Raw genomic sequence first — 11,481 nt, 5'->3', positions numbered from 1 at the left:
AGAACATAAATAAGAGGTGGTTTTTAAAGTGGGTTGGATGCTCAAAAGCGAATCCTACGTCTATTGTAGTTATATTAATAAATGATTACAGTCAGGTCACATGCAGCGACCTGAATTACAATCTAGAGAGAATATAGAGAGAGAAAGAGAGAATGTATGCTTTTTAGGATTAAAGATAAGTCAATCCCGTAAATGAGAGATGAGCCATTTATTTATAGTTGGAAGATTCAAGGTAGTAATCATGAGTCTACAATCCAGTAGGTCTGATACAATTCCTAATCTGCTTCTCATTGGTTGTCTGCACGGGAGACAGCCTTAAATTGCGTAAGGCTTGAGCAGGTGGACAATTCTTAGCCACTCAAAAGCTTGGCGTTTACCTGTCGTATTGACGATAGTCATACCTCTTTTGTCATTGCACGACGTGGTAGCGTCTAGACGGTACAAGACCTCTCTGAACTTTGATTGGCCTTTGCTGATGAGATCCCACGCTAGCCTTGACTTTTTAGGCATAACATCCCTAAACCCTAAACCTCAATGCTGTCATGAATGGTCTTGTTATTCAAATGCCAACTTTATTCTAAGGCTACTGCTCAAAGTGTAACGTATAAGGCCTCTCTCTGTGTAGCAAAATTATATATAAACGGAACCATATAATCGCGTTGATGAGGAGTTAAATTAATCAAGTGAACAACCATATCTATGGAGATTGAAGTTGTCTGCATTGACTGTTCTCAAACGTGATACTTAGAAAGTATGAAGATTCAGTATCCACCCACCTGCTGAACTTTGATTTGTCAAGATGATTATCAAACATATCTGCTTCAATATATATATATATATATATATATATATTATCTTGTTGGTTGCAATGCACTTGTTGATTCAAGCACAAAACATCAAGTTATAATTAATATCCTCATAACATCTATTGGAGAAGACACTAAACTAATTGCTACTAATGTATGCATGTAATATTAATGTTATCTTTCTTTGGCACGCACTTACTAGATTGACTTACTTTATTGATGTGACGAGACTCCATTACTAGACAGTCCATTATCACATGCATAGTTTCTTCTTTCATCCAACTACACATACATATATTCTATTTTATGCAAGTCTTTTTCAATGCCATAGAATGAGTTAATAATATATTGTAGCACGCTCGTGTGAGTGTGGGAGAAAGATGGGAGTGCGAGCCACGGCACTTGGATATAGAATGAATCCAACCAAACCAACGTCCGTCCTCAAAATTGAGATAAGCTTGCCGGGATCCTGTTCCCATAACTCTAATCCTTGCCTTGTCTTCATTCAACACACTTCCTCTTTTCATGCTCACCTTTGCCACTTCTCTAATCTATCTTAAACAATTAATAAATCTCCTTTGGTTATCCTCCAACTTACACTAAAATATTGTATTATATTCATTAAGATCCCTTATTTTTAACAGTGGTAGCACAAAGTAGAGTTTTATGTTTTCGCAATATATGTAATTAATGCTTCAAGCCCACGTTCACTCCTTTATAGAAAACTCTGCCGTATTTTCCCATGCAAATTCCCCCGGTTTCGAACCTGACCATGTTCAGCCCCCTCACTTCCTTCATATTCCAGTCAACTTTTCTCGGCTTTTGAGCTTGTAATTTTGCGTGTGTATATATATATGTGCTTTACCCCTCATACCACACGGCTTCAAGCTCTTCAGTGAGCTTTTTTTTCCTTCTCTAATTTGTTTCCAATTCACTACGACATGGTTGAGCATAAGTTACAGCAATACAAGAGTGGAGCCAAGGCTTCTACAAAGAGAAAGGGGCATGGCTTCTCCAGTAAATGTGCTTCCCTAGTTAAAGAGCAACGTGCGCGTATCTACATATTGCGCCGTTGTGCCACTATGCTCCTTTGCTGGTATATTCATGGTGATGACTAGCTAATAATCACTATAATTAATCCCTTTTCTCTAAATTATTCACTTTCTTTTTGTTTCTCCCGTTCTTCATTTCTCCTCCTTTGAATTTGAGTTGGCCTTCTCCATAATGTGTATCCGGTTGGGTTTCATGAGCTACGGTGTAGTTGTTTTATCTACTATTTTCTTCTCTGGTGCAATTCCCTTTTTTTGACCCGATTGAGGCGATGGAATCAGTCAGGTTTTTGGGGACACAGGGTAATTTATGGCTGCACTCGAGCTTTTTCACCAACCGGTCATGAAAATTGATGGAGAAGATGACACTAATTCATTATAAGGAGCGGGACATCTTTTAGTCATATCAAATATCGTTTGTTTGTGGCTGTTGCTGTTGCTGTTGATTGTAATTAACTTGGTGTACATCCATTATCGCTTGTTTTTATTGTTTCTTTTTTTCAGAGTAACATGAGAGGTGTTATAAACTGAAAATGTTAATGGAGTGAATCACTTCAATATTGTATTACTATTAATGGCTGTTGCAATAATACGGGCTCTATTTATTTATATGTATGGACTGTTACTTATATTGAGAAAGCACAATCACAATTTTGTTTGCCGACTAATCTATGGAAATATTAGATGAAATTTCACAATTAAAGATGCAATTACAGGAAGACGTGCATATATTATAGCAGTGATAATGCATGATCTGACTCACACGATTGATGTACTAATACTGGACACAGTTTAGATCTATACCATTACCATTACGCGTATCCCGGTGCATGTTATCTGGCAGATCAACACAGACTTTAATATTTTCTATCACATTACATTATGATAATGCCTCTGCAACCAAGCAAAAAACAAGAGATTGTCAAATTAGAAGGCAACGTGGGCAAACTTCAAAGATATTTTATATATTTCAACTTAACCACAGCTTGGTGCTTTTGTCTTGTTATGTATGTCAAGATTTTAGGCTTATCTTATGCTTATAAATTTAAAGATATCTGTCTGTCATTCGCTTTAGGTTCGACGAACCTTAAAGAGTTATATACGAAGGCAATTTGTCTTCCTATGTGAAGATACAATGTTACTTTATCACATTATCGCACCATATAAAAGACATATATCTCGGGATTATGACTTAGGAATTATATATTACCAAATACACTGAAAATAGTAAGAAAAATATTATATCTATAACCTCTTCAAACAAACTTCCTCTCACAATCCCGACATGATAACTCACAATTAATCATTTCGTAATAGATCTTATTTGGCTCCCGCCTAATAAATTACGATTGACCAATTGCGAACTGTCAAAATTGTGAAAGAAAATTTGTGAGAAGAGATCATGGATGTAGCATTACTCAAATAGTAAATGTCAATTAATTAATACAAACTCTTAACGTATAAGGCCTCTCTCTGTGTAGCAAAATTATATATAAACGGAACCATATAATCGCGTTGATGAGGAGTTAAATTAATCAAGTGAACAACCATATCTATGGAGATTGAAGTTGTCTGCATTGACTGTTCTCAAACGTGATACTTAGAAAGTATGAAGATTCAGTATCCACCCACCTGCTGAACTTTGATTTGTCAAGATGATTATCAAACATATCTGCTTCAATATATATATATATATATATATATATATTATCTTGTTGGTTGCAATGCACTTGTTGATTCAAGCACAAAACATCAAGTTATAATTAATATCCTCATAACATCTATTGGAGAAGACACTAAACTAATTGCTACTAATGTATGCATGTAATATTAATGTTATCTTTCTTTGGCACGCACTTACTAGATTGACTTACTTTATTGATGTGACGAGACTCCATTACTAGACAGTCCATTATCACATGCATAGTTTCTTCTTTCATCCAACTACACATACATATATTCTATTTTATGCAAGTCTTTTTCAATGCCATAGAATGAGTTAATAATATATTGTAGCACGCTCGTGTGAGTGTGGGAGAAAGATGGGAGTGCGAGCCACGGCACTTGGATATAGAATGAATCCAACCAAACCAACGTCCGTCCTCAAAATTGAGATAAGCTTGCCGGGATCCTGTTCCCATAACTCTAATCCTTGCCTTGTCTTCATTCAACACACTTCCTCTTTTCATGCTCACCTTTGCCACTTCTCTAATCTATCTTAAACAATTAATAAATCTCCTTTGGTTATCCTCCAACTTACACTAAAATATTGTATTATATTCATTAAGATCCCTTATTTTTAACAGTGGTAGCACAAAGTAGAGTTTTATGTTTTCGCAATATATGTAATTAATGCTTCAAGCCCACGTTCACTCCTTTATAGAAAACTCTGCCGTATTTTCCCATGCAAATTCCCCCGGTTTCGAACCTGACCATGTTCAGCCCCCTCACTTCCTTCATATTCCAGTCAACTTTTCTCGGCTTTTGAGCTTGTAATTTTGCGTGTGTATATATATATGTGCTTTACCCCTCATACCACACGGCTTCAAGCTCTTCAGTGAGCTTTTTTTTCCTTCTCTAATTTGTTTCCAATTCACTACGACATGGTTGAGCATAAGTTACAGCAATACAAGAGTGGAGCCAAGGCTTCTACAAAGAGAAAGGGGCATGGCTTCTCCAGTAAATGTGCTTCCCTAGTTAAAGAGCAACGTGCGCGTATCTACATATTGCGCCGTTGTGCCACTATGCTCCTTTGCTGGTATATTCATGGTGATGACTAGCTAATAATCACTATAATTAATCCCTTTTCTCTAAATTATTCACTTTCTTTTTGTTTCTCCCGTTCTTCATTTCTCCTCCTTTGAATTTGAGTTGGCCTTCTCCATAATGTGTATCCGGTTGGGTTTCATGAGCTACGGTGTAGTTGTTTTATCTACTATTTTCTTCTCTGGTGCAATTCCCTTTTTTTGACCCGATTGAGGCGATGGAATCAGTCAGGTTTTTGGGGACACAGGGTAATTTATGGCTGCACTCGAGCTTTTTCACCAACCGGTCATGAAAATTGATGGAGAAGATGACACTAATTCATTATAAGGAGCGGGACATCTTTTAGTCATATCAAATATCGTTTGTTTGTGGCTGTTGCTGTTGCTGTTGATTGTAATTAACTTGGTGTACATCCATTATCGCTTGTTTTTATTGTTTCTTTTTTTCAGAGTAACATGAGAGGTGTTATAAACTGAAAATGTTAATGGAGTGAATCACTTCAATATTGTATTACTATTAATGGCTGTTGCAATAATACGGGCTCTATTTATTTATATGTATGGACTGTTACTTATATTGAGAAAGCACAATCACAATTTTGTTTGCCGACTAATCTATGGAAATATTAGATGAAATTTCACAATTAAAGATGAAATTACAGGAAGACATGCATATGTTATAGCAGTGATAATGCATGATCTGACTCATACGATTGATGTACTAATACTGGACACATTTTAGATCTATACCATTACCATTACCATTACCATTACGCGTATCTTGGTGCATGTTATGTGGCAGATCAACACAGACTTTAATATTTTCTATCACATTACATTATGATAATGCCTCTGCAACCAAGCAAAAAACAAGAGATTGTCAAATTAGATGGCAACTCGGGCAAACTTCAAAGATATTTTATATATTTCAACTTAACCACAGCTTGGTGCTTTTGTCTTGTTGAATATGCCAAGATTTTAGGCTTATCTTATGCGTATAAGTTTAAAGATATATATAGTTCTTGTTACACATAAATCTTAACATTATAAAGATATGATTATAATAACATAATGATAAAGATATCTATCTATCATTGGCTTTTGGTTCAACGAACCTTAAAGAGTTATATACGAAGGTAATTTGTCTTTCTATGTGAAGATACAATGTTACTTATCACATAATCTCACCATATAAAAGACATATATCTCGAGATTATGACTTGAGAATTATATATTACCCAATACACTGAAAATTGTAAGAAAAATGTTACATCCATAACCTCTTCTTACAAACTTTCTCACACAATCCCGACATGATAACTCACAATTAGTCATTTAGTAATAAATCTTACTTGAGTCACATCTAATAAATTACGATTAACCAATTGCGAACTGCATGTCAAAATTGTGAGAAGAGATTATGAATGTAACACTACTCAAATAGTAAATGTCAATTAATTAATACAAACTCTTTGGATGGTTCAGCTGTGTTCAGAAAATATTCCGACTTATAAATGGTACAAAGATTGTCTACATCACATCAGTAAGCTTAGAAAGATCTTCAGCTGTCAAGCTGTTTCCAAAATACATATATGATCATATTGGTCAAAAATCAACATTACACCACTGTAATAAGATTTACCATCTTCAATTTCAACATAGGCAGCTAATGTTGGGATGATTTCAATTTATGTTGAATCTGGAAACCACTTGGGCATGATCAATTTCGGATCTTCATTTCTGACATCATATATCAATCCAATCCTTGAACAGCAACATCATGTAGAGAGAAATATTAACTGCAGCAATGAATGTAAGCATTCGGAATGTACGGACTAATCTGGTGATTATGAAATTCGTCTTTGATTTACTTGTTTTAGGAGGTAATTTTGTCGTAGGATCATCCACACTCATGTCCATGTTCTTACATACCTCTATCTCTTGAGAAACATTTTTGCGGGCTGTAGATCGCATTACAGCATTACCCCTGCCACAATTAATTATATAACTAATAAGAAATTGAAAAAAAAAAAAAATGATAATGGAAAAGTAATAGACGAGCATATACAAGATCATACCTACATCCGTGCAATAATTCATAATATATATGCATTTACTTAATTATCATTACGTCTAATGAATTTTAAAATGAATGCATATGTGAAAAAACTTGATCAATCTGTAATACTGTATATAGATGATATAGTATATCAGTCTACAACCAGTAATCTGTGAAAACACTTGTCATAACTAATGGTAGTATATACGAGATTGTGGCGTTGAAGCACCTTTCTATTGTCCCTCTGTCACTTGAATGCGAAATTGCTGTACTTATGGGTTTCTTAATAAGATGCATTGATCCTTCTACATCCCAAATCATTTCGTACTCACAAAGCTCATCTTCATTTTTCTCTTTAGTCCCACCTTTAAAAATGTTGCAACTCATCAGTTTTTGGCTATACTCCACTAAATCACTATAGCGGAGCCAAAAACCCAGACCACTAGTTGGCCAAACAAGGAGAGCAAAAAGGGTCAGAATAAATAGCGAAAGATACCTGACATAATCAGCAAATGGAGATTAGAACATGACCTAGATTGTTTTAATATTAATAATGAACATTTTTAATCATGAAATTGGAAAGGTACCATATATAAATGTGTGTTTGCTTTGGAAGAAAACAGAGATGAGTAGACACCGCTTCTTCCGGACTGCTTGTGCCTAAAAGAGCTGCCTTGCTAACAGATAATAGCATAAAAGATGGATACAAATTTCCCTGCTGCCAACTTATGGTCCCTACAGTGTGCTGAACACTACTATGAATTAAATTTCATTCCTCAGTAAAATTTATATAATTCAAAACATCAGGTGCTTACCTCCTTTATCGGCCCAAATTTTGATTTATGGATCACTGTACACTGATCATGATCATGACCAGATAAAACGAGCACCTGCAAAACTCAAATTATTTCTGGGCAGATCACTACATAGATTAATCACTGATACATCTTGGATGGTCCCCGGCTCACAGGATGTATAAAATAGAGGTAAAGAGAACTTACAGGTTTGATCAAGTCCAGTAAGTGGTTTGATGATTCCTCTGTGATGTAATTTTGGTACCTGTATCATCAGATTGTTGCATTGAACACTCTAGCCACCAGTACATATAATGTAACTCTGGAGTGCCCGTTACACAAAAAGAAGGAAGAAGCTTACAGTATTTGTTGACCAGGACCAGTCCGCAAGATCCGCTGAACATGAAAGAAGCCGACTCATGTATTTAAGTTCAAATACTGACAGCAGCATAACTATTCATAGAGAAATTCCTTACACTACTGTGGATTACAACAATGCACTTTAAGCATGCATAAAGAGCATATTTTTCCTAAACACCCTTACTAAATAAAAAATGAAAAAGAAAATACCTGATTGATGACAGGGGAATTACGATGAGGGCCACAAGGAGTCCAATCCCTCCGGTACAATGGAATATGCATCAATAAAACCCTTGGAAGCGATTGAACATCTAGAGAAATGTGAAATATATATATATATATGAACTACAGTTTTGTTAAGGACAACAGCTTAACAATACACAGATGCAAGAGTCAATGTTGTATACCTACAGATACATTTTTTATAAAATCCCATGTTTCAGAAGTCAGCTGTCCTTCTGGATGTCCTGCAACCACATACCTCTTGCCTTATTTCTTAAGATTCATTATTTTAAATCATTTTCTACAGAAATCAACTTAGACCCATTAAAAAGCCATTAGTTAAAGTAACTCACTCTGAATGCTATATAAAACAACGTGGACTGATTGATATATCTAAAGACAAAAAATCATCATCATATTGGACATATTTACTTTTTATGCTTTGAGCACAATTAACAATGATAAAAGAAGAAAATACAATATAGTCTACCAACAAATATAGTATTCTTCTAATTCTAAAGCTTCATGAATGGCATATGCCCCAAACAACAAAAACCAATCTTATTCAACAGTTCACATAAGATTTAAAGAATAAATGTAAATTTTTTGATTTGGCACCCCAGGCCTTACAAATTTTAAAAATTCATACAAGAAAATAGCAATTTCATCCTACAGTTATTTTTCTATTTTTGGCGCCCCCTATTTGTTAAACTTTACACTGTCCTATTAAATAATACACTTTGGCTCTCTCAAACATAATATCCTGGTTCTGCCACTGCCTGCAATTGGTAATTTTGATCAAATTACCCAGAAGCATGCACATCCACCTTAATTGAAGTGTGGTAGAAAAACAAATTTTTTTACCTCAATGCAATTCGCTCTTTCAAATGTAACTAAATTTATCTTTTACATTTCTCTAAATGGTATTGTCATTTCCAACATTAAAGTATAAAATGATATTTTGAAGAGCAAAATTAAACCGTAAATAGCTTTTTTGTTCTTCATATCCTAGGCAAACAGAATCACATAAAATCAATGTTAGGTAGGAGACAACACAAGAGGTTTGAAGCCAACACCACGAATGCTCATACATTAAATGTTTGTGTTGTTCCAAAACGATTTACAATGTTTGGTTTCAACAGAGTTAGCTACATAAAAGTACAACTTCGCCCAACCATTGATACATTTGTCTAATAAAGAAACAGAAAATAATAAAAGAAATCCAAAAAAGACAACAGATCAAGACAATATGAAGATTAGTTGACTAGTCTATTAATATTTAAAGGAATTGTCTTGGCAATCATATGCAGTGCCATGTTCAAGATTTTAAACATAATTTCCCGACTGCTTCCAGATTTTAAAGGAATTATCTTAGCAATCATAAGAACAATAGTTACTGTTTCCAGAAACATTAGAAAAACACATACGACTTCAGGGAATTTCACAAATTGTTATTGTAAAAGATCCACACAAAACATAAGAAAGAATAAACCAAATCAAAATTTTCAACTAGAACTTTTGTTGTTATTCTAGTGTCATGTTAATGTATCTATAGTTGAGCAGACAAAAAGGTGGAGATATAACACATAAAGAAGATTCAGCAGCTTCTTAATTTACCATCTAAAGTTTGAGCATCGACAGAAATGAACTCGACTTTTCCAACTGTAAATCGGAAGTTTCTCTTCCCAAATATGTTTTCATAGCGTCTTATAACCTGTAAACATGTAAAACTACAACTTGATGAACAATTAAAAAGTCAAGCTTAGAAACTAATGAAGTTATGTAAAAGTGCATCTACTTTTATCTCACATGAGGCAAAATTAATTGCACACACACACACACACACACATAACAAAACTTAACTCAACTCAATACATTTCTTAAACCAGCAACTTCCAACAAATTCTGGAAAAATGTATGGTAATGCATGCAGATAACCCTATAAAAATGTTCCAAAACCTTCCATATTCATAATTTTGTATCATATCGGCATTGTGGAAATCAACTGTGCTCTGTTTTATGGAGTTTCAATTACCTCTGGTTTGTGAGAGTGAAGACTTGAATAACCAATATCATGATTTCCTGGAAGGTAGTAAACTGGGATGTCCTTATATCTTGCTTGATTTTTGAAACCGAAGATATGGTTAAAGCGGCTCAAAGATTCCTGCCATCTAATCAAGGTATTAAATGGATCATAATAAAAATAATAATAATAATAATAAAAACAAAGTGAATTTTCAAGCACAAGTTGAAAAGTCCAGGTCACTTACTCTACATCTGACAAATAAGGACCCCCATCAAAGTAATCGCCCAAAAACAAAATGACATCAGGCTTGAAAGGTAGGACAGAGGCTAAGAAGGCCCTGCGCATAAACAGATCAGTGTAGAACTGTGCCAACCCGAGAGCAAGTGATTTTGGTGGTAGATTATGGGAGGTTTTATCCATGAGCTGTTAAAAATATCAAATTTTAGAGAGAGTCCAAAAATGAATAAATAAAGTAGCAATAGGAGGCAAATTGACCTGTGGATCTGCAAGAACAGCGACTTTAACAAAATCACCAGATGCATTTATCCGAAGCTGCAAATAGAAGAAGCATTAGTAATCATATGAAGGGTATCTAAGAGGTAAAACAAAGGGTATGGAATGATTACCGATGAATTAGTAGAAGAAGAGGATGAATCTGGTTGTGACCAAGAACAAGAGTAGAGAAACGGAAGCCAAAATGCAAACATCTCGCCATAGAGAAGCGTGAGCACCCAGGTCAAGCATAGCACTACCGTCACCTTCTGATGCTGCTTCATCACTATCTTTCTTTCTTTCTCTCTTTGCTCTAACTTCGCATCCATCATTCCATCTTTTATCTATATAAGTTTGGTCGACGGTAAACTTCACTTTCAAGTGTTCTACTCTATATAAACGTTGTCACCTTTTACCCTGAAACGGGCCGGTGGGGTTGAAGTTGAAAAAATCAACTTGAGAGAATTAGAGAAATTTTCGGGAGTCGGTTGGGAACTGTGCAAAATTCAAGGGAGCTTATCTGTGCCTTTAGAGTATGTTAAATTTACTTCTTTTAAAAACATTACTACTTCATTCCGGTCAGTGCCTATTACATGTTTGTTAATATACCTAAACTGCTAAGCTCTACTGTATGCTCCAAACGTAATTAAATTTGTTAGTTTTGCTTTTTTTAACTCTCTATATCTCTGTACACTCATCATTAAAATTGTTTGCCACTTCCATTTCCTTCTGTTATAATTTGTGTATTGTATTTAAACTCCTTATAAACTCGATGTTAGCACAAAAAGCATCAGAAGTGATGATTTCAGGAATGGATATCAGCCATTTATTGGTAGAAACCAGATATTTTAAGTACTCAACCTTATCACCTCATAATTTGGCGTGCTAAAACAAGACTTCATGTCCCT

The 11,481-nt window shown here is 34.8% G+C and overlaps 2 protein-coding genes across 4 annotated transcripts; one reads left to right on the top strand and one right to left on the bottom strand.

Annotated features, from left to right (window-relative positions):
* Positions 1–4,077: 4,077 nt before the first annotated feature.
* On the top strand, positions 4,078–5,202 carry LOC116110466. Its single transcript, XM_031396683.1, has one exon. The coding sequence runs from the start codon at positions 4,459–4,461 to the stop codon at positions 4,633–4,635; it is 177 nt and encodes a 58-aa protein (XP_031252543.1). The 5' UTR covers positions 4,078–4,458; the 3' UTR covers positions 4,636–5,202.
* A 904-nt stretch (positions 5,203–6,106) lies between these two features.
* Positions 6,107–11,213, bottom strand: LOC116110463 (uncharacterized protein C630.12). Of its 3 annotated transcripts, none has more exons than XM_031396680.1 (13): positions 10,708–11,213; positions 10,577–10,633; positions 10,326–10,504; positions 10,091–10,226; positions 9,673–9,769; positions 8,241–8,300; positions 8,044–8,144; positions 7,835–7,869; positions 7,681–7,738; positions 7,495–7,569; positions 7,267–7,424; positions 6,909–7,121; positions 6,107–6,607 (listed from the first exon to the last, which is right to left on the bottom strand). In XM_031396680.1, exons 1-13 carry the CDS (start codon positions 10,903–10,905, stop codon positions 6,367–6,369), a joined length of 1,608 nt encoding a protein of 535 aa, XP_031252540.1. In that variant the 5' UTR covers positions 10,906–11,213; the 3' UTR covers positions 6,107–6,366. The 3 variants fall into 3 exon arrangements, with proteins under 3 accessions (XP_031252540.1, XP_031252539.1, XP_031252541.1); XM_031396679.1 differs by having other exon boundaries at positions 6,909–7,175; positions 10,708–11,210; XM_031396681.1 differs by lacking the exon at positions 8,241–8,300 and having other exon boundaries at positions 6,909–7,175; positions 10,708–11,212.
* Positions 11,214–11,481: the final 268 nt, after the last annotated feature.

The sequence above is a fragment of the Pistacia vera genome, unplaced genomic scaffold, assembly GCF_008641045.1.
Source record: "Pistacia vera cultivar Batoury unplaced genomic scaffold, PisVer_v2 Contig602, whole genome shotgun sequence".
Lineage (NCBI taxonomy): Eukaryota > Viridiplantae > Streptophyta > Magnoliopsida > Sapindales > Anacardiaceae > Pistacia > Pistacia vera.
This window is presented reverse-complemented; position numbering and strand designations above follow the sequence as displayed.

What these genes read in the sequence shown, in the direction of transcription:
- LOC116110463 (XM_031396679.1), bottom strand. Translation starts at nt 10,905, where the DNA reads ATGATGGATGCGAAGTTAGAGCAAAGAGAGAAAGAAAGAAAGATAGTG. An exon ending in CCTTATTTGTCAGATGTAGA is followed by an intron (nt 10,227 to 10,325) that starts GTAAGTGACCTG and finishes TACCTTGATTAG; the next exon opens with ATGGCAGGAATCTTTGAGCC. An exon ending in TACTGGACTTGATCAAACCT is followed by an intron (nt 7,570 to 7,680) that starts GTAAGTTCTCTT and finishes TGAGTTTTGCAG; the next exon opens with GTGCTCGTTTTATCTGGTCA.
- LOC116110466 (XM_031396683.1), top strand. Translation starts at nt 4,459, where the DNA reads ATGGTTGAGCATAAGTTACAGCAATACAAGAGTGGAGCCAAGGCTTCT.